General features: G+C 42.9%; 1 protein-coding gene across 4 annotated transcripts; it reads left to right on the forward strand.

Annotated features, from left to right (window-relative positions):
* Positions 1-216: 216 nt before the first annotated feature.
* On the forward strand, positions 217-23,189 carry LOC109904266 (HHIP-like protein 1). 4 transcript variants are annotated; one of them, XR_004202695.1, is made up of 14 exons: positions 219-866; positions 3,753-3,985; positions 4,115-4,268; positions 4,511-4,770; positions 10,231-10,374; positions 10,581-10,727; positions 11,112-11,293; positions 12,254-12,380; positions 12,579-12,724; positions 12,957-13,038; positions 13,778-13,860; positions 14,235-14,795; positions 22,459-22,625; positions 23,039-23,189. XR_004202695.1 is itself a non-coding variant. In XM_020501508.2 (13 exons), the coding sequence occupies exons 1-13, from the start codon at positions 576-578 to the stop codon at positions 22,512-22,514; spliced, it is 2,466 nt and encodes an 821-aa protein (XP_020357097.1). In that variant the 5' UTR covers positions 219-575; the 3' UTR covers positions 22,515-23,189. The 4 variants fall into 4 exon arrangements, 3 of the variants coding, with proteins under 3 accessions (XP_031643763.1, XP_020357097.1, XP_020357096.1); XM_020501508.2 differs by having other exon boundaries at positions 22,459-23,189; XM_031787903.1 differs by lacking the exons at positions 22,459-22,625; positions 23,039-23,189 and having other exon boundaries at positions 217-866; positions 14,244-15,307.
* Positions 23,190-23,424: the final 235 nt, after the last annotated feature.

Genomic DNA, 23,424 nt, shown 5'->3' on the forward strand with positions numbered 1-23,424 from the left:
GTCATCCACAGAAGTGGAATAACTCCGGTGGATTTGTCTTCTGTTTATTGCATTAGGCCTTTTCTCAATGTTTTGATGCCTGTCTGAAAACACAACTGTCTCAGACAGGACTGTTACCATGACTTCCTCTCCTATTATTGTGTTTTGTGCGGGTATTAAAGGCAGATAGGGGATATGAATAGTAAGAGTGGAGCAAAGATGAGTTACGTCTGCGATCAAGCACACTTACAAAACGGAGGAAGCAGACAGCAAAATACTCTGCTGCGTTTCTTAAGACTGGGCCGGGACCGGTAGCACGAGAACTCGAAACTAGCCTATAGATAGGCTACAAAGATACGGAGACGACGTAATGTCTTGCGCGGTGGAATAACAAATGAAATGGACTGTATTCCGTCGAAAGTTGATTATTAAAGAAATAGAGCAAAGTGCAGTGAACCGATCGCTCTCTCTCAAACACACAAGGCGTCTACGGGACTGTAGAACCGGAGGGAGCCTCGTTTTTTTGCTGGTTTGCACACATTTCTGATCCATGAGGTTCAAGTGGGGCACTTTAAATGACCTGAAGTAACGTCAGAATGTTGTATTGTTGTGATTTACTCGGCAGTGTTTGGCACTCACCGATCATTCGGTTATATTTGTTGGCATTTTTTATAGCACCTGTGTTCTTACACCCACAATGTTTGGATTTCAAGCCCCCCTTCAAGCCTCAAGATGATCTCCAGTTCTGCGCAATGTACAGGAACTTCGGGTGCTGCGACTCTGCCAAGGACAAGGAATTGATGGCTAAATTCTATAAGATCATGGACAATTTCGACTATTATGGATATGCCAGCTGTGCTGGTTATGTGCAGGACCTTCTCTGCCAGGTAAGCAAAGAACGGGTAAAGGTCGTTACTCGGTTGTTTTCAGAATTACATCATCCATCTGTTCTTTGCAAGTCCCGGCATGTTTGTAGAGGCATATTCTTGTTATACAGCGGCACTTATTAGAAATAACATTTTCTGATCTGACTTTCGTTTTTAGGCACTGGCATAGCACCTGGTACACACACCCACAAGACGGGCTTTGGGACCCCCAACCCAAAGCTTTGTTGGGGTCTCCGAGGCCTCCCAGATAGCATATGAACACTTCATAAGCCATTTAGTTTATTACATGAAATTAGCATTAAAACTTCAAAATGTATGCTCTGCCTCATGGCAAAATGTGTAGAATATCATGAGATATACAACTGGGGAGAGGCTTTACGGACATGCCTGGTGCCCAAAGTTATGATTTTGGTCCAAAATGAGAGGTTGTGGAGCAGCGAGAGTCAGGTGGAGACAAACAAATTCGGTTCATTCAGTTCAGTCAATCATCCCGATGAGCTCTTCCCAGCTAGCTAGTTTATGCTTGTGGATAGAAACTTAAGCAAGAATTTTAAACTTGTTTGCCAAAGTTGGGACTTGGGAATGTTGAAAATCATTCCGTTTTTACCGGAGTATTTGCTTTTTGTTTTCGTACAAAAACATAACAGTAGACGTTAAGGCTATAGTTGTAAATTTTTTGGAGTGCTGTCACCCTTGCCACACTATCTAGCAACACTGAACAAAAATATAATTGCAACATTTTACTGAGTTACAGTTTATAACCTTTATTTAACTAGGTAGGTCAGTTAAGATCAAACTCTTATTTACAATGACGGCCTACCCAGCCAAACCTGGACGACGCTGGGCCAATTGTGCGCTTCCCTATGGGACTGCCAATCGCAGCCAGATGTGATGCAGCCTGGATTCGAGCCAGCAGGTACTACTACAGTGACGCCTGTTGCACTGAGATGCAGTGCCTTAGACCGCTGCACTACAGGTACTACTACAGTGACGCCTGTTGCACTGAGATGCAGTGCCTTAGACCGCTGCACTACTCGGGAGCCCATATAAGGAAACCAGTTCATTAAAATACATGAATTAGGCTCTAATCTATGGATTTCACATGACTGGGAATACAGATATGCATCTTTTGGTTACAGATACCTTTAAAAAAAGGTAGGGGCATAGCTGTACAAAGTTGCTGGATATTGATGGGAACTGGACCACGCTGTCATTCACGTCAATCCAGAGCATCCCAAACATGCTCTATGGGTGACATGTCTGGTAAGTATGCAGGCCATGGAAGAACTGGGACATTTTCAGCTTCCAGGAATTGTGTACAAGTCCTTGCAAAATGGGGCTGTGCTGAAACATAAGATGATGGTGGCAGATGAATGGCACGACAATAGGCCTCAGGATCTTTTCACAGCATCTCTGTGCATTAAAATTGCTATTGATAAAATGCAATTGTGTTCGTTGAAGAAGCCGGGTGTGGAGGTCCTGGGCTGGCATGGTTACACGTGGAGTGTGGTTTTGAGGTCGGCTGGACGTACTGCGAAATTCTATAAAACAATGTTGGAGGTGGCTTATGGTAGAGAAATTAACAATAAATTCTCTGGCAACAGCTCTGGTGGACATTCCTGCAGTAAGCATGCCAATTGCATGCTCCCTCAAAACATGAGACATCTGTGGCATTGTGTTGTTGTCACGGTCGTCCTGCTCTTCATCTGAAGAGGAGAGGCGAGAAGGATCGGAGGACTAAAATGCGGCGTGCAATGTGTTCATGATGAATATTTAATTACAGAAAGTGCTGAACACTGAATACAAAAACAATAAACAAATAACGACCGTGAAGCTATAAATGAGACCTGTGCCGACACAAGCAACTAACATAGACAATCACCCACAAACAAACAGTGCAACCCAGGCTACCTAAGTAAGATTCTCAATCAGAGACAACTAATGACACCTGCCTCTGATTGAGAACCATACTAGGCCGAAACATAGAAATCCCAAAATCATAGAAAAACAAACATAGACTGCCCAACCCAACTCACGCCCTGACCATACTAAATAATGACAAAAACAACAGAAATAAAGGTCAGAACGTGACAGTTGTGTGGCAAAACTGCACATTTTTGTCACAATCGCCTGGAGTGGTGAGTGCAGAGTCAATTGCAGAGAGCTGAGGAACTGGGGAAACCGTCTTTATTTGGATTCCCAAACGAACGCCCAAAACAATAGGCGATAGATAGACAGAAAAATAGTCTGACCCAACACAGGGCACAAACGGACAGGAACACAAACACACACACCCTGACTAACAGAAAACAATCCCACACAAAAATAGGCGGTCCTAACAGGCTTAAATAGACATGAATCAAGAAACAAAATAAGCGACAGGTGCAACCAATAAGACCGAACAAACAAAAAAGGATAAATGGATCGTTGGCAGCTAGTAGACAGGCGACGACGACTGCCGAGTGCCGCCCGAACAGGCAGGGGAGCCACCCTTGGTGGGAGTCGTGACAATTTTAGAGTGGCCTTTTATTGTCCCCAGCACAAGGTGCACCTGTGTAATAATCATGCTGTTTAATCAGCTTCTTGATATGCCACACCTGTCAGGTGGATGGAAAATCTTGGCAAAGGAGAAATGCTCACTAACAGGGATGTAAACAAATTTGTGCACAAAATTTGAGAGAAATTAACTTAAACTGCTAAGATGCATGTTGTCATAACAAGCGTATCTCCTCAAATCGAAAGTGTATGTGCTTCACAGAACCAGGCAAAATGTATAATATGACAGGGGGGCTGCCCAAATGAAAGAGTTTGGTTGGTCCCTGACTCCCTTCTCACTTCTCCATTTTCTCCGCCTTCCTCATTCCCTTTCTTTTCCCCCTCCTTCAGGAATGCTCTCCATATGCAGCTCACCTCTTTGATGCTGAGGACCCCAACACCCCTATCAGAACCCTCCCTGGCCTGTGCCCTGACTACTGTTCACAGTTCTGGCTCAAATGCCGTTCCACCATCACCTTGCTCTCCGACGACCCGCAGCTAGCCGAAGCCGAGCCGGACCAGGACCGCTTCTGCCAGCACCTGGAGCTGGAGGACCCAGACTACTGTTACCCACACCTTCTCAGGTGGGGCTTCCAAGGGTTTGCTTGGAATTGTGGGTGGGGTAGGGCAAATGTTCAACATTTTAATGGGATTCTTATTGACTGTACAGTTTAATTGATTCAATTAAAAAACTTTTGTACACACCTCCTCAGCAACGAACAGCTGACACAGAACTTGGGCCGGGTCCGGGCCGACCCCGAGGGTTGCCTGCAGCTCTGCCTGGAGGAAATAGCCAATGGCCTGCGGAACCCCCTGTCCATGGTTTACGCCAACGATGGAACACACCGCTTCTTTATAGCAGAGCAGGTGTGTGTGCTCACTTTCCTTTAACAGTTTTTGTATTGCATTGTGGTATAATAGGGGCGGTTTCTCGTGCAGACACAAATTAGACCTTGTCCTGACCTGTCCTCAAAAATAAGCTCAATGGAGAAAAGTTTAATCTGCATCCTGGAAACCGCCCTATAGTGTATTGATTTTGTGTATTGTTGTATGTATATGTTGGCCTTACAAAAATTAATATCCGTAATAAAGTTATTATCGTATCGTAGGTGGGTCTGGTGTGGACGTACCTACCCGACCGCTCCAAGCTGGAGAAGCCGTTCCTGAACATCACCAAGGCCGTTCTGACGTCGCCCTGGGAGGGGGACGAGAGGGGCTTCCTGGGCATGACCTTTCACCCCAACTACAAGTACAACAGGAAGCTGTATGTATACTACTCTGTGGAGATTGGCTTCGATGAGAGGATCAGGATCAGTGAGTTCCGCGTCTCTCCCAGCGACATGAACGTGGTGGACCACGGGTCTGAGAGGTACAGTTACAGTGGGGCAAAAAAGTATTTAGTCAGCCACCAATTGTGCAAGTTCACCCACTTAAAAAGATGAGAGGCCTGTAATTTTCATCATAGGTACACTTCAACTATGACAGACAAAATGAGAAAAATTTTAAAAATAAATAAAAATCCAGAAAATCACATTGTAGGATTTTTAATGAATTTATTTTCAAATTATGGTGGAAAATAAGTATTTGGTCACCTACAAATAAGCAAGATTTCTGGCTCTCACAGACCTGTAACTTTTTCTTTAAGAGGCTCCTCTGTCCTCCACTCATTACCTGTATTAATGGCACCTGTTTGAACTTGTTATCAGTATAAAAGACACCTGTCCACAACCACAACAGTCACACTCCAAACACTCCAAACTCCACTATGGCCAAGACCAAAGAGCTGTCAAAGGACACCAGAAACAAAATTGTAGACCTGCACCAGGCTGAGAAGACTGAATCTGCAATAGGTAAGAAGCTTGGTTTGAAGAAATCAACTGTGGGAGCAATTATTAGGAAATGGAAGACATACAAGACCACTGATAATCTCCCTCGATCTGGGGCTCCACGCAAGATCTCACCCCGTGGGGTCAAAATGATCACAAGAACGGTGAGCAAAAATCCCCAAACCACATGGGGGGACCTAGTGAATGACCTGCAGAGAGCTGGGACCAAAGTAACAAAGCCTACCATCAGTAACACACTACGCCGCTAGGGACTCAAATCCTGTAGTGCCAGACGTGTCCCCCTGCTTAAGACAGTACATGTCCAGGCCCGTCTGAAGTCTGCTAGAGAGCATATGGATGATCCAGAAGAAGATTGGGAGAATGTCATATGGTCAGATGAAACCAAATATAACTTTTTGGAAAAACTCAACTCGTCGTGTTTGGAGGACAAAGAATGCTGAGTTGCATCCAAAGAACACCATACCTACTGTGAAGCATGGGGGTGGAAACATCATGCTTTGGGGCTGTTTTTCTGGAAAGGGACCAGGACGGCTGATCCGTGTAAAGGAAAGAATGAATGGGGCCATGTATCGGGAGATTTTGAGTGAAAACCTCCTTCCATCAGCAAGGGCATTGAAGATGAAACATGGCTGGGTCTTTCAGCATGACAATGATCCCAAACACACCGCCCGGGCAACGAAGGAGTGGCTTCGTAAGAAGCATTTCAAGGTCATGGAGTGGCCTAGCCAGTCTAACTTGCACAATTGGTGGCTGACTAAATACTTTTTTGCCCCACTGTATGTGCAGTGTGTTGTGTTCTGCCCCCGAAACTGGCTGCTGAATGCGCATTTCCCCATTAGCACACATCATGATCATTCTTTTTCTCCATGTTCTGTAAAAGGGTCTGCACACTATGGAGGCAGCCCTTACAGAAAAAACAGGCTTCTGGCAAACTGTTGCTGCAATATTTTCACATGCAGTTAATTGTGTGGTAAACTGTTGCGGCAAATTTGCATCAACTTGTGAACTTCTGGCAAACATTTCTGGGAAACTCATGGCAAACATTCTACTGTATGCGGCAAATTTGCTGCAAACTCAATATGAATATGCAAATTAGATCCGGTTTTTGGTTACTGTGTGTTAACAACATTGAAATGTTGTATCTACATATACCAATCACATATCGCTTTAAATGAACTTGCTTCTCACAGAGAACTAAACATATGAAATGTACTAAATATACTAAATACGTATTCAATGTCTTAACAGATAAAAAATAAATCAAATACAACTTGAAATCGTCTGCATGCTGTGAAGAAAAGAGCAAAGACTGGATATTTCCCAAATAAATTGTTGATTTAATATTTTTATGTAGCTACAACATTTACATGAGAGAAATGTGAACACTATGGGTATGTTGACCTTATGATATTTAAAGGGGCAACTACAGAATTTACTTGAGTCAAGTGTTAACTGAGAAATAGCTTTCAACCAATGGAAGTTTAAAAGATAATAAACAACATTTTAATAATTAAAACAACAAAAACTAAATCAAACCCAGTTCAGAGCTATTGCCTTTTTGAGTGAACTTTGGAGATGGCAGCCTTGTGGAAGTCCTTCGTCCAAAGCTTGTTGAATGTATGCACTGAAACAATCAGTAAACACAAAACTAAAACAAAATTAGGATACTGAAAACATTTTCTATTTTGGCATCTTAAAAGGTAGACACAGCAGCTAATGGGCGGGCGGGTTTGGCTTTGTAAAAACGAGGTCAGCTGTTACAAAGTTGCCTTGATGTTGCTAGGCTTCTAACTAAAACTGGCATTCTATATATTTTTCAGCAAGGAAACAATGTTTCTGCCTTTCAAAAATGCTATATAAACAGACAATGTAGCTAGCATGAACTGGGACTTAAGCCTACAAAATCTACCTTTAAATGTGTGGCCAACTGTTCCTAGAGAACCACAGTACACAAGATTTCAAGTCTCAAAACAATTGATTCAAACTAATCAACTAATTATGATATTCAATCTAGACTGTAACTTCCTTTTTTAGAGACAGTTGTCTACTAGTTGTCTCTTCCTTCTTACTCAGGTGTATAAGGCTTGGGTGGAAGAAAATCAACATAAAATTGAGTTATGCCTAATATGGCAATTCATATAATTTTGGCAAAATTAATTATTGTTAACTGACATCTCAAAACCATCCGTGCAAGAAGCCTTGACTTGGTGCACACATATTTCTCTGTCATCAGTTTGATTGAATGCCTCAATCTGACTTTTTTAGTTGTAACTGATTGCTTCTAGAAAGAGAGAAGGAACAACACATGATCAAGATGTGCTAGCTACTAGATTAAAGCATGAAATATCTAATTGTTACAAAGAATGAATGTTTGGGCTACATTTATGAGCATGATGTAATATTAGCATTATATTTGTCTATTGTTGTATATTTATATATACACATACATATATATACACAGTGCATTCGGAAAGTATTCAGACCGTTTGACTTTTTCCACATTTTGTTATGTTACAGCCTTATTCTAAAATGGATTTTAAAAAATTATCCTCATCAATCTACACACAATACCCATAATGCAAAGCGAAAACAGGTTTTTAGAATTTTTTGCAAATGTATTCAATCTAAAAAACGGTAATACCTTATTTACGTAAGTATTCAGACCCTTTGCTATGAGCCTGGAATCATACTACACTGGCTCCGACACTCATCGGATGTGGCAGGACTTGCAAACTATTACATACTACAAAGGGAAGCACAGCCGCGAGCTGCCAGTGACATGAGCCTACCAGACGAGCTAAATTACTTCTATGCTCGCTTTGAAGCAAGCAACACTGAAGCATGCATGAGAGCATCAGCTGTTCCATGCGACTGTGTGATCATGCTCTCCGTAGCTGATGTGAGTAAGACCTTTAAACAGGTCAACATTCACAAGGCCACAGGGCCAGACGGATTACCAGGACATGTACTCCAAGCTTGCGCGGACCAACTGGCAAGTGGCTTCACTGACATTTTCAACCTGTCCCTGACTGAGTCTGTAATACCAACATGTTTTAAGCAGACCACCATAGTCCCTGTGCCCAAGAACACTAAGGTAACCTGCCTAAATGACTACCGACCCTTAGCACTCACGGCTGTTGCCATGAATTGCTTTGAAAGGCAATGGCTCACATCAACACCATTATCCCAGAAACCCTAGACCCACTCCAGTTTGCATACCGCCCCAACAGATCCACAGATGAAGCAATCTCTATTGCACTCCACACTGCCCTTTCCCACCTGAACAAAAGGAACACCTAGGTGAGAATGCTATTCAATGACTACAGCTCAGCGTTCAACACCATAGTGCCCTCAAAGCTCATCACTAAACTAAGGACCCTGGGACTAAACACCTCCCTCGGGAACTGGATCCTGGACTCACTGATGGGCCCAGGTGGTAAGGGTAGGTAACAACACATCTGCCACGCTAATCCTCAACACGGGGACCCCTCAGGTGTGCGTGCTCAGTCCGCTCCTGTACTAAATGTTCACTCATGACTGCATGGCCGGGCACGACTCCAACACCATCATTTGTCATCAGCGTTTGGCCAGTAACCGAAAGTCATTATCATGCTGAAACATGAGGTGATGGCAACGGATGAATGGCAAGCTAATGGGCCTCAGAATCTTTTCACAGTATCTCTGTGCATTCAAATTGCCATCAATAAAATGCTATTGTGTACATTGTCCATAGCTTATTCCTGCCAATACCATAACCCCACCCCCACCATGGGGCACTCTGAACACAACATTGACATCAACAAATCCCTCGCCCACACGACACCACCACACGCCAAATTTTCTAAAATGACAATGGAGGCGGCTTATGGTAGAGAAAATAACATTACATTTCTGGCAACAGCTCTGGTGGACTTTCCTGCAGTCAGCATGCCAGTTGCATGCTCTCTCAACTTGAGACATCTATGGCATTGTGTTGTGTGACAAAACTACACATTTCAGAATGGCCTTTTATTGTCCCCAGCACAAGGTGCACATATGTAATGATCACACTGTTTAATCAACTTCTTGATATGGCACACCTGTCAGGTGGATGGATTATCTTGGCAAAAGAGAAGTTCTCACTAACAGGGATGTAAACAAATGTATGCACAAAATTTGAGAGAAATACACTTTTTGTGCATATGGAACATTTCTGGGATCTTTTATTTGAGCTCTTGAAACATGGGACCAGAATAGAATCCCCCCCAAAATGTAATTTGTTGAGAAGTAATAACTAATGCTACATGGTAAAAACAGCTGGTAGCCATGTGCCATTTCGCCATGACATGATGACATTCTATTTTTAGTTGATATTGGAGAAAATACATTGAAACTTCATATCAAATTGGGATAATGTTGTAGGTTACACTGGCGAGTAGACAATAAGAATATTTGCCAGTGCTAATTATTTATAAATCTTGTTATTTCATATGGAGGAGATGTGGGAAGCTAAAAGGCTGGCTTTCTTGCTGTTTATAGCCAGCTGGCTAGCAAGCTGCTAGTAGATATATCTACAGCCTACTGGGAGGCACAAAACAAGGTTATGCAAATCAAACTTCAACTTTCATTACATAGGCCTAGCTATTCCTTAAATATGCAGTTGGTTGGTGCAGTTGGTTGGTGATTGGTTCTTTCAAATTGCAAACATTACTGTGGTGATGTTTTCAACATGATTATTCTTTGCCCAACTCAAATGGAAAGACAACAGAAAGATCTCTGCTATCGCCCTCTTGTGAACGTTGCTATTTTGAGAGTCTAGAAACGCATGGACCGGCGAGGTATCATGTTACCAAAAGGTGTCTGTGTCATTGCACAGAAATTCAATGGGAGGTTTCTGCTCAAACAAATGGGAGGTTTTTGCTCAAACAAAATCTATGCCAATACGTTTAATGTATGATTTTCTAACACTGATTGTTCTAACACTGTGTCCAACACTTTCTCAGGATCATTCTGGAGGTTGACGAGCCTGCGTCCAATCACAACGGAGGAATGGTGATGTTTGCTGATGACGGTTACCTGTACATTTTCACTGGAGACGGGGGCATGGCTGGTGACCCCTTTGGGAAATATGGAAACTCTCAGAACAAGTGAGAGAAGAGAGGAAAACTTGTGGAACTCGCATTGAATCATATAACTTGAACAATTAGTTACAGCTGTTAACATTAACACTGTTGCTAGTAATACGTTACTTCTATTTACATAAAAAAACATTAAAACTACAAAGACAATCAGTAATCATACTTACAGAAAGACAGAGTGTTATGTCCCACATTAATTCTGCTGTCTTCTGCAGGTCAGCCCTGTTAGGCAAAGTTCTCCGGATCGATGTTGATGACAATGACAGAGGTCCCCTGTACAGGATCCCTTCTGACAACCCATTCGTGCATGAGCGCGGGGCGCGCCCTGAGGTCTATGCTTATGGGGTGCGCAACATGTGGAGGTGCTCCTTTTTCCCACAACTTTACAACGTAATATGCTTTCATTCATGAAACATTACACTGACAACTAAAAAAGTGTGGTAAGAGTTTACATTAGTGCATGGAATAAATAAGTAATAACTTAGTTATAAAGTGTAAACTAGTTGTAATTATTTAAGTATATATATATATATATATATATATCTTTTTTTGTGTAATTACTTAATTTTTTAAAGGTATTTTCTGACTATTGAACACATAGAGAGAGGATGACAGTGGGGAAAGATAGAGGTTGTGTCAAAGGGAAGTAGGTCAGATTCAAACCTATGCCGACACGGTAGACCGCTAGACCTAGGCCACACTTAAGTTGTTTTATTGGTCGACTTGTTCTTGTTTCTCCCATGGAGGTGTTCTGTGGACCGGGGGGACCCCCTGACTAAGGAGGGCAAGGGGCGCATCTTCTGCGGGGACGTGGGACAGAACAAGTTTGAGGAGATCGACATCATAGAGAAGGGAAGGAACTACGGCTGGAGGGCCAAAGAGGGGTTCTCCTGTTATGACAAGAAGCTGTGCACCAACAGCTCTCTAGGTGGGCATCCTGTAGTTTAGCCTAATCCAAGATGAGTTTGTGCTGTATAGCCAACTCCAATGCTAATTTTCTTGCTGGCCTCCTGTAGTTTAGTCTAATCCAATATTTATTTATTATTTCACCTTTATTTAACCAGGTAGGCTAGTTGAGAACAAGTTCAAATCAAATCAAGTTCTCATTTACAACTGCGACCTGGCCAAGATAAAGCAAAGCAGTGCGGCACAAACAACACAGAGTTACACATGGAATAAACAAACCTACAGTCAATAACACAATAGAAAAGTTTATATACAGTGTGTGCAAATGAATTAAGATTAGCGAGGTAAGGCAATAAATAGGCCATAGTGGCGAAATAATTACAATTTAGCAATTAAACACTGGAGTGATAGATGTGCAAAAGATGAATGTGCAAGTAGAGATACTGGGGTGCAAAGGAGCAACAACAACAAAAATCACAATATGGGGATGAGTTAGTTAAGTGGGCTGTTTACAGATGGGCTATGTACAGGTGCAATGATCTGTAAGCTGCTCTGACAGCTGATGCTTAAAGTTAGTGAGGGAGATATGAGTCTCTGGCTTCAATGATTTTTGCAATTCATTCCAGTCATTGGCAGCAGAGAACTGGAAGGAAAGATGAGTTTGTGCTGTATAGCCAACTCGTCATGCTGGAATCCTGTGGCTGGGTCACGGTGTGTTTTGTTCTGTGATTTCCTTCAGCTGTTTTTATTTTGAACTGTTCTTTATTTATCCTTAGACAGTAATGGAACCAGAGTGGGAAGAGATGGGAAGGGTGGACGTGACGTGGGGATTGAACCCCGGTCTCCAGGGTCATTATGTGCTTAGAAGGGAAGTGCTCAGGAGGGAATAAGCAGGAAATCCAGGAATCATCCAGATCAGGATTTCTGGAAAATCACAGGCTCTGCACGAAGTCTCTTATCTCCTACTTCTGTTCTCTTCCAGATGATGTACTCCCCATCTATGCCTACCCTCACAAGATGGGCAAGTCTGTGACTGGTGGCTATGTGTACAGAGGCTGTGAATACCCCAATCTGAACGGCATGTACATATTTGGAGACTTTATGAGCGGGTAAGGATCCTTACTGTACGTGTTCATCATTTTAAGTTCAATCCAAATCCTAAAAGGGTTTATGGATGTTTATACTGTATAACAGGTGTTTTTTATATATATTCAGAAGGTTGTGTTTTATGTTTTCGTATATAGCCTATCAGGAATGCAAACAGAAAAATGTAATAAATTCTAACATGTAGGGTCTCTTCCCTATAGGCGTATGATGAGCCTCCAGGAGAATAAGAACACAGGTCAGTGGGACTACCATGAGATCTGTATGGGCATGGGTCTGACCTGTGCCTTCCCTGGCTTAATCAACAACTACTACCAGTACATCATCTCATTTGCGGAGGACGAGGCAGGTAGGAGGAGTCACATTAAAGATATTTTTGTTTGCCCTTGGTCACAGGCAATTGGAAAAGTTTTTTTTAAGCATCAGATCTCTAGGCTGCAGACATTATGCCATTTTCCCAAACCAAGATTAAGCCTAGTCCTGGACTAAAAATCATGCTTATTAGAGAATCAAATGAAGTCCAGGAAACTAGCTAGATTTTAAATTACTGAAGATGACATTTATTTTTTCTGTCTCAACAGGAGAACTGTACTTCATGTCAACTGGAGTGCCCAGTGCCACATCTCCCACCGGTGTGGTTTACAAACTGGTGGATCCCTCAAGGTAAGGATTTAAAGCCATAATCTGCCATTTCAACAGCCTGACCCTGCCACTGTTTGGTTAGGTGAGGTTTTAACTAAGTTTAGTGGCCAACTGCTCTTTTCTTGAAGATGGCAGAAGCCTAGCAACACTGTCATTGTCTCTTTTAAAAATAGTGTCTAAGACTAAACAAATCTGTGAAACATGTTGAGCATCAATTCATGATTACTGATCTGGTTATTTTAAATCAGAAGAATGTGCCTGTAGTTCTTAATGTGATTTCTATGGTCAATTCAGTCTCTGTGTGTTCTGTGTTCTTATAGCAACACTGCTGATGAACAGTATTCTTTCTCTGATTTGGTGATTGTTGAGGTTTTCTTACCCTCTGTCGAGGTTGGCTCACCCTCCCTTTCACCAGAGTTCTAGGTGAAAGAAGCGGTGTGAAACCCTCTCTCTTGCTCTCTCTCTCTCTCTCTGTTGGCTGCTGCACTATATACGATTGTGTCAAGTTATTTGTTTTTCTCTCACTCACAAAGCTGATTTTAATTAGTCTCTACCACAGCAATGTTTGGAAAGGGAAGAGTAGAATAGGCCTTCAGCCTTATTTTGGCAAAGAGACCAGCTGAAACCTAATCAAATACATCTAAAGAGCCAAGGTCTCAACAGAGTCTGATGAAACTGGTGCAAACCTCTGACTACTCACCCTCTGATTTAGTTGTCTTCCCTGCTGAAGACTTTTCGTTTTGTCTTTTGTCTGTTTTAGACGGGCACCGCCAAGACAATGCCACTATGACCCGCTGCCTGTCAGAGTGAAGAGCAAGCTCATCAAATTCAAACCAAAGGAAAGTGAGTATGCTGGCTGTCAACATTCATCTCTGTCTGTCTGTCTGTCTGTCTGTCTCCCCCTGCCTCACCCTCTTCTGTCTGTCTGTCTGTCTGTCTGCTTTTATTTTGTTTGTTTTATTTTGCCTACTTTGCTCAATCAAGCACTTATGTCAGTGAAACACTAGACCTCACTGCTTCAATTAGATTATTCACTTCATCGTCAATTCACAGATCATGAAGTAATTTGAGAGATGTTTTTAGACCTTTGAGAATGCCAGATTGCTATTAAACTTTTATTACACTGTTAGATAGGCATACATGCTAATTAAAACCTAATCTCCCACAACTATACATTAGGCTTGTCCATGTAGTTATCCAATCCTTATATTCTATAGCATTAACAGGAGTTGAACTACCGACCAAGCGACCCAATCTCTCCCCGCAAGAAGAGCCCGTCAGATCCCATCCCACTGAGTCTGCAGTAAGCGAGTCCGACAAGGACTGGCTTCAGGAGCTCATGGATATTCTGAAGGAGCAAGAGGCTGCCGCTGTCACCACCACACTTCCTCCAACCACAACCACAACCACAACCAAACCACCCAGGCACACACGACGGAAAAATCGCAGGAAGAAGGGCAAGCATCGGTTAGAGAGCGAGTCGGCATCAGCAGCTGTGCCACAGAATGGGGTGGTGAGACTGGCGGGGGACGAGCAGGGGCGGGACGACCGGGGGAGGGTGGAGATCTTCGCCAACGGGGAGTGGGGAACGGTGTGCGACGACCTGTGGAATACAAAAAACGCAGCAGTGGTTTGTCGACAGCTGGGGTTCCGGTTCGCCCTGAAGGCGTCCAAGCACTCGGAGTTCGGAGAAGGGAAGAGTCTCCGGATTCTTCTGGATGATGTACAGTGTGAGGGGACAGAGGAGAGCCTGCTGGGCTGTCAACACACAGGCGTAGGTATGCATAACTGTGCCCATTACGAGGACGCGGGGGTGATATGTGGGAACTCAGACTACGTAGATGCCTAGAAATGAGAGTCCATTGAATTTATTCCTGACTGTGTCCTAAGTGATTGTAACTAAAACAAAGGAATATTGCTGTCTAACTTTTGTCTAATTGTTATCAATGGTGGCACTTATAGGTCTACCTCTTTCATTAAGGTAATATAATGCTGATTTAATTGTTGTGTTAAAGTCTTAAAAGGTTTCTATTTGAATGTAAGGTTTTGCTAATGCAAGACATTGTCTTCTCTAAAGCAAATTAATCTAAACAGTATTTCAATGAATGTATAAGGAATACCAGGTTATTTAATACTCACTCATGATCACATACTGAAATCAATTATCCAACCAGACTCACAAGATGTGTTCAGTTGACATGGAAAAAACATACAGTATATATATACAGTACCAGTCAAAAGTTCGGACACACCTACTCATTCAAGGGTTTTTCTTTATTTTTATTATTTTCTACATAGTAGAATAATAGTGAAGACATCAAAACTATGAAATAACACATATGGAATCATGTAGTAACCAAAAAAGTGTTAAACTTCTTCAAAGTAGCCACTCTTGGCATTCTCTTAACCAGCTTCATGGAATGTTTTTCCAACAGTCTTGAAGGAGTTCCCACATATGCTGAGCACTTGGCTGCCTTTCCTTCACTCTGCGGTCCAATTCATCCCAAACCATCTCAATTGGGTTGAGTTTGGGTGATTGTGGAGGCCAGGTCATCTGATGCAGCACTCCATCACTCTCCTTCTTGGACAAATAGCCCTTACACAGCCTGGAGGTGTGTTGGGTCATTGCCTTGTTGAAAAACAAATGATAGCCCCACTAAGCGCAAACCAGATAGGATGGCGTATTGCTGCAGAATTCTAAATAAATCACTGACAGTGTCACCAGCAAAGCACCCCCACACCCCCACACCATAACACCTCCTCCATGCTTCAAGGTGGGAACCACACATGCGGAGATCATCTGTTCACCTACTCTGCGTCTCACAAAGACACAGCGGTTGGAACCAAAAATCTCACATTTGGACTCTTCAGACCAAAGGACAGATTTCCACCGGTCTAATGTCCATTGCTCGTGTTCTTGGCACAAGCAAGTCTCTTCTTTTTATTGGTGGCTTTAGTAGGGATTTCTTTGCAGCAATTTGATGAAGGCCTGATTCACGCAGTCTCCTTTGAACAGATGCCTTTGAGATGTGTCAGTTACTTGAACTCTGTGAAGCATTTATTTCGGCTGCAATCTGAGGTGCAGTTAATTGCCGATTTCTGGGGCTGGTAATTCTAATGAACTTATCCTCTGCAGCAGAGGTAACTCTGGGTCTTTCTTTCCTGTAGGGGTCCTCATGAGAGACAGTTTCGTCATATCGCGTGATGGTTTTTGCGACTGCACTTGAAGAAACTTTCATAGTTCTTGACATTTTCCGGATTGACTGACCTTCATGTCTTAAAATAATGATGGACTCATTTCTCTTTGCTTATTTGAGATGTTCTTCGTCTTATACCAAATAGGGCTCTCAACTGTATACCAACCCTACCTTGTCACAACACAACTGATTGGCTCAAACGCATTAAGAAGGAAATAAATTCCACAAATGAACTTTAACAAGGCACATTTGTTAATTGAAATGAATTCCAGGTGACTACCTCATGAATCTGGTTGAGAGAATGCCAATTGTGTGCAAAGCGGTCAACAAGGCAAAGGGTGGCTACTTTGAAGAATCTCAAATATTGTAATGCCCGGGGTGTAGTGGAGGAAGGAGTCAGAAAACGCAGGAAACAGAGAGTTCAGAGTAGTGCTACTTCTTTATACACCGACCATGTGAAAACAGACGGTACTCAAAACAAATGCCATAAAACACAGGGGAACTAAACAGTCCCAAAAACAACTCATGTACACGAACAACTGTGACATACAGGCGTTTACAATGAGTACACATAAAACAATCCCGCACACCCAGCAGGTGGGCCGGCTGGCTAATAAAGCCCAACTAATAAACCGAATTAACAACAGGTGTAACTAATAAACAGACAAGGAGGGGGAGGAAAAGATCAGTGGCAGCTAGTAGGCCGGTGACGATGACCGCCGAGCGCCACCCGAACAGGAAGGGGAGCCACCTTCGGTAGGAGTCGTGACAAATATAAAATATATTTAGATTTGTTTTAAAAATTGGTTACTACTGGATTCCATATGTGTTATTTCGTAGTTTTGATGTCTTCACTATTATTCTACAATGTAGAAAATATAAAAAATTAAGAAAAACCTGGAATGTGTAGGAGTGTCCAAACTTTTGACTGGAACTGTATATAGAGAGAGTTTGTGTTAAAGTCTTATTGGTTTTTTACGTTGCTGTTTTTTTTGTTATTTCACTTGCTTAGGCAATGTAAACACGTTTCCCATGCCAATAAAGTGACTTTGGAATTAAATTAGAGGGAGGAAGAGAGAGAGAGAGAGAGAGAGAGAGAGAGAGAGAGAGAGATGGGATAAAGGGGAAGAGGAAATAGTGTGGACTGACAAGAGAGGATTAAGAGTGGGCAAAGTTAAAACTGCCAATTCGAAGCCTGGAATCCAAACGGAATATCGCTCTGTTTCTCTATTCATTGTGGACTGACAAAATGCTAGCCTATTTGTCCAAGTCAAAATCAAATCAAACTTTATTTGCCACATGCGCTGAAAGTGTAGACTTTACCGTGAAATGCTTACTTACAAGCCCTTAACCAACAGTGCAGTTCAAGAAGAAGAAAATATTTACCAAGTAGGTAAAAATAAAAAGTAATAATAAAAAGTAACACAATAAGAATAACGAGGCTATATACAGGGGGCACCGGTACTGAGTCAGTGAGCAGGGGTACAGGCTAGTTGAGATAATCTGTACATGTAGGTGGGGGCGAAGTGACTGGATAGGTAACAAACAAACAGTGAGTAGCAGCAGTGTACAAGCAGTCTAATGGCTTGGAGATAGAAGCTGTTGAAGAGCCTTTTGGTCCTAGACTTGGCGCTCTGGTACCGCTTGCCGTGCGCTAGCAGAGAAAACAGTCTATAACTTGGGTGACTGGAGTCTCTGACAATTTTATGGGCTTTCCTCTGACACCGCCTATTATATTGGTCCTGGATGGCAGGAAGCTTGACCCCAGTGATGTACTGGGCCGTTCGCAGTGCCCTCTGTAGCGCCTTACGGTCAGATGCAGAGAAGTTACCATACCAGGTGGTGATGCAACCATTCAGGATGCTCTCGATGGTGTAGCTGTAGAACCTTTTGAGGATCTGGGGGCCCATGCCAAATCTTTTCAGTCTCCAGAGGGGGAAAAGGTTTTGTCGTGCCCTCTTCACGACTGTCTTGATATGTTTGGACCATGATAATTCGTTGGTGATGTGGACACTGAGGAACTTGAAACTCTCGACCCGCTCCACTACAGCCCCGTCGATGTTAATGGGGGCCTGTTCGGCCGCATTTTCCTGTAGTCCACGATCAGCTCCTTTGTCTTGCTCACATTGAGGGAGAGGTTGTTGTCGTGGCACCCCACACTGCCAGTTCTCTGACTTCCTCCCTATAGGCCATCTCATCGTTGTCGGTGATCAGTTGTGTCGTCAGCAAACTTAATGATGGTGTTGGAGTCATGTTTGGCGACGCAGTCATGGGTGAACAGGGAATACAGGAGGGGACTAAGTACACACCACTGAGGGACCCCAGTGTTAAGGATCAGCGTGGCAGACGTGTTGTTGCCTACTCTTACCACCTGGGGGAGGCCCTCCAGGAAGTCTTTGATCCAGTTGCAGAGCGAGGTGTTTAGTCCCAGAGTCCTTAGCTTAGTGATGAGCTTCGTGGGCACTATGGTGTTAAACGCTGAGCTGTAGTTGATGAACAGCATTCTCACATAGGTCTTCAATTTGTCCAGGTGAGAAAGGGTGGTGTGGAGTGCGGCTGAGATTGCGTCATCTGTGGATCTGTTTGGGGGGTATGCGAATTGGAGTGGTTCTAGGGTGTCTGGGAGGATGCTGTTGATGTGAGCCATGACCAGCCTTTCAAAGCACTTCATTGCTACCGACGTGAGTGCCATGGGGCGGTAATGATTTAGGCAGGTTACCTTCGCTTCTTTGTGCACAGGGACTATGGTGGTCTGCTTGAAACATATAGGTATTATAGACTCGGTCAGGGAGAGGTTGAAAATGTCAGTGAAGACGCTTGACAGTTGGTCCGCGCATGCTTTGAGTACACGTCCTTGTAATCCGTCTGGCCCAGGGGCTTGGTGAATGTTGACCTGTTTAAAAGTTTTGTTCACATCAGCTACTGAGAGCGTTATCACACAGTCATCCAGAACAGCTGGTGCTTTCGTGCATGCTTCAGTGTTGCTTGCCTCGAGGCGAGCATGAAAGGCATTTAGCTCGTCTGGTAGGCTCGTGTCACTGGGCAGCTCGCGTCTGGGTTTCCCTTTGTAGTCCGTAATAGTTTTCAAGCCCTGCCACATCTGACGAGCACCCCAACAGATCCACAGATAATGCAATCCACACTGCCCTTTCCCACCTGGACAAAAGGAACACCTACGTGAAAATGCTTTTCATTAACTACAGATCAGCGTTCAACACCATAGTGTAGGGTTCCCCAACGGACCGCCCGCGTGTCAAATGTAGTTTTCAGAATAAATAAATAAATAAATATTTTAGGGTGAATTTTCATTGTTGGACATAAGACCATCCAGTCAGGGTATTTATTTTTATTGGCCCGCGACTGAATCTAGTTGATGATCCCTGCCATAGCTTAGCGATGAGCTTGGAGGGCACTAAGGACCCTGTGACGGAACACCTCCCTTTGGAACTGGACTTCCTGACAGGCCACCCCCAGGTGGTGAGGGTAGGCAACAATACATCTACCTCGCTGACCCTCAACACGGTTAGTCCCCTGCTGCACTCCTTGTTCACCCACGGCTGCCTGGCCACGCACAACTGCAACACCATCATTAAGTTTGCCGGCGACAGGACGGTGGTAGGTCTGACCACCGACAACGATTAGACAGCCTATTGGGAGGAGGTCAGAGACCTGGCAACCTCTCCCTCAACGTGAGCAAGATAAAGGAGCTGATCGTGGACTACAGGAAAAGGAGGGCCGAGCACTCCCCCATTCACAAAAACAGGGCTGTTATGGAGCAGGTCGAGAGCTTCAAGTTCCTTGGTATCCACATCACTAAGAACCTATCGTGGTCCAAACAAACCAACATAATCTTGAAGAGGGCACGACAACGCATTTTCCCCCTCAGGAGACAAAAGATTTGGAAAGGTAGCTCAGATCCTCAAAAAGTTCTACAGCTGCACCATCAAGAGCTTGTTGTATCACTGCTTGGCACGGCAACTGCTCAGCATCCGACAGCAAGGTACTACAGAGTGTAGTGCTTAAGGCCCAGTACATTACTGGGGCTGAGCTTCCTGTCATCCAGGACCACTATTCCAGGCGGTGTCAGAGGAAGGCCCTAAAGTCATAGGCTGTTCTCTCTACTACAGCATGGCAAGCGGAACTGGGAGGCCAAGTCTGGGACTAAAAGACTCCTTAATAAGGCTAGGCATCCCGCTAGCTGGACACCTGTCGACAGCATCCGGTGATATTGGAGGGCGCGCAATTCAGATAAATAATCGTATGAAACATTTATGAACATACAAAAGTACCTTATATTGGTTAAAAGCTTAAATTCTTGTTAACCTAACTCCATTGTCCGATTTACAATAGGCTTTACAGCGAAAGCATACCATGCGATTGTTTGAGGACGGCGCCCTACATCAACATATTTTTCAACCAGCACAGGCTTCATAAAATCACAAATAGCGATTAAATAAATCACTTACTTTTGAAAATCTTCTTCTGTTTGCAATCCCAAGGGTTCCAGCTACAACATGAATGGTCATTTTGTTAGATAAAATCCTTGTTTATATCCCAAAAAGGCAGTTTAGTTGGCGCCATCGATTTCAGTAATCCACTCGTTCAACATGCAGACAAAGGAGTCCAAAAAGCTACCGCTAAACTATACAAGTCAAACTATACAAGACAAACGTTTCTATTTAATCCTCAGGTACCTTAAAATGTAATTAAACTATAAAATGTAATACGGGAAGAAGTATGTTCTATAGAAAAGTCAAATTAGCAGGTGCGCCTCCTCTTCGTCATGCGCCGACAGACTGATTTTCCACTGGGACTCTATACCAAAACTCCAAATTCTTCCTTGTTTTTGAAGAAACAAGCCTGAAAACTTAAACAAAGACGGTTGACATCTAGTGGAAGCCATAGGAATTGCAATCTGGGAGCTAGAATTGCATAGGACCCATAGCTTTCCATTATAAGAGCCTGAGTCCTCAAAAAATGTACATTTCCACCTACCATATCAATTGTGTTATAGTCTCATATATTATTTTACAATTTCTACAAACTTCAAAGTGCTTTCTATCTAGGGCTACCAATTATATGCATATCCTGGCTTCTGGGCCTGAGCAACAGGCAGTTTACTTTTGGCACATCAGTCAGGTGGAAATTCAGGAAAATAGACCATAGCCCTAAGAAGTTTTAACAGCTTCTACCCCCAAGCCATAAGACTGATGAACAGTTAATCAAATGGCTACCCGGACTATTTGCATTGACCCACTTATTTTATTGTTATTATGTTTTGCACTCACTCTCTTGCACAGTCTCGATGTACACTCACTGGACTTTAATTACACACTCACACATACTACACTGACATTCCAACACACACATTAATATTTACGCACACACATACATTCACACTCTTCACATACACTGTTGCTACTCTCTGTTTATTATCTATGCATAGTCACTTTACCCCTACCTACATGTACATATTACCTCAATTACCTCGACTAACCCGTACCCCTGCACATTGACTCGTTACCGGTACCCCCTATATATAGCCTCGTTATTGCTATTTTATTGTGCTACTATTTTTTTCATTAATTTATTTAGCAAATGCTTCTTACTTATTTAAAAAAAACGTTGCATTGTTTGTTAATGGCTCGTAAGTAAGCATTTCATAGTAAGGTCTAAACCTGTTGTATTCGGCGCATGTTTGACAAATACAATTTGATTGGCACCTGATTTTATCTAGGCCTACTTTTAATGTAAGATGTCCTTGAGTGCCCTGAAAGGTGTCCGACAAATAAAATATATAATCGTAATTATCAATGCTATATACAGAGCAAAAGTTGTGGTTATAGTATCAAATTCAGCAGTCTGAAATAGCCCAAATGTACCTCTTTTCAAACTCCAAAGTCAATGACACCCTGCTCATATGAATCAGCCTGTTGTCGTTGTGAGAGTGACCCCTCTTCCGCTTTGACCAGGGTCATTGATATGCCAAGCATTAAGTAACACAGCTAGTGCCAGGCTTTCCCTGCCAACAAGAGACAGAGTGTGTGTAGTGGAAAGAAAGGCAACCTGTAGATTTTTTAAATTCACTCGACTTTATTCCTGTTGGCACTGACCCTATGGCACTCAGTCTGTAGTCAAGTGTGTATCTATGAATTTGTGGATTTATTTATATTCTGCTTTACACTAATTATGCTTTTGAGCTCTGGGTCCACAAAAACTTGCTAATAAAGTGTTTATTCTCCAGTTTTTTTTCTCTCTCAGGTTTCATTGGCCCCCATCAACAATGGAATGTGTGTTTGACAATTTGAAAGAGAGACCTGTGGTCAGACAGGGGACACCAAACAAAAACATTAGGGTCATATTCACTAGAAACCCTAACCTCGGCAGCCCAGAACGAAAATCTGGCACCAGGTACTCGACTATTTTGCTACAATACTATTTATGTTATATGTTATGTGTCTGTCCACAAGAAATGACTAGGAACCAAACAGAATCAATTGGAAGGAAGCAGACAGGGACTACGTGGATTTGTCCAATAAGAAACTTGTGTGCATTAATCAATACAACCCAGGGTATATTTAGTTTAGAGTGAAAACACGTTTGATGGTACACTCAAATGACAAGTTCCAGATACCACTAGGTGACAGTGGTTTCTGGAGATTAATTTACAAAGATACCATTAGTTAGGGCAGACATTGCAAATTGAGGGGGGATGTTGTAAACTAACACAAAACATTTTCAGTCCACACAATCTTCTTGTCATGTATATACAGTGCATCTGTAAAGTATTCACACCCCTCGACTTTTTCCACATTTTGTTACAGCCTTATCCTAAAATGGATGAAAGAAAAAATTATTCAACAATCTACGCAAAATATCCATAATAACAAAGCAACAAAGTCTTGGTGGTTCCAAACTTCTTGCATTTAAGAATGATGGAGGCCACTGCAGAATGTTTTAGTACCCTTCCCCAGATCTGTGCCTCTACACAATCCTGTCTCAGCGCTCTACGGACAATTCCTTTGACCTCATGGCTTGGTTTTTGCTCTGACATGCACTGTCAACTGTGGGACCTTATATAGACAGGTGTGTGCCTTTCCAAATCATGTCCAATCAATTGAATTTACCACAGGACTCCAATCAAGTTGTAGAAACATCTCAAGGATGATCAATGGAAACAGGATGCACCCTAGCTCAATTTCGAGTCTCA

Source organism: Oncorhynchus kisutch, linkage group LG14 (genome assembly GCF_002021735.2).
Source record: "Oncorhynchus kisutch isolate 150728-3 linkage group LG14, Okis_V2, whole genome shotgun sequence".
Taxonomy (NCBI): domain Eukaryota; kingdom Metazoa; phylum Chordata; class Actinopteri; order Salmoniformes; family Salmonidae; genus Oncorhynchus; species Oncorhynchus kisutch.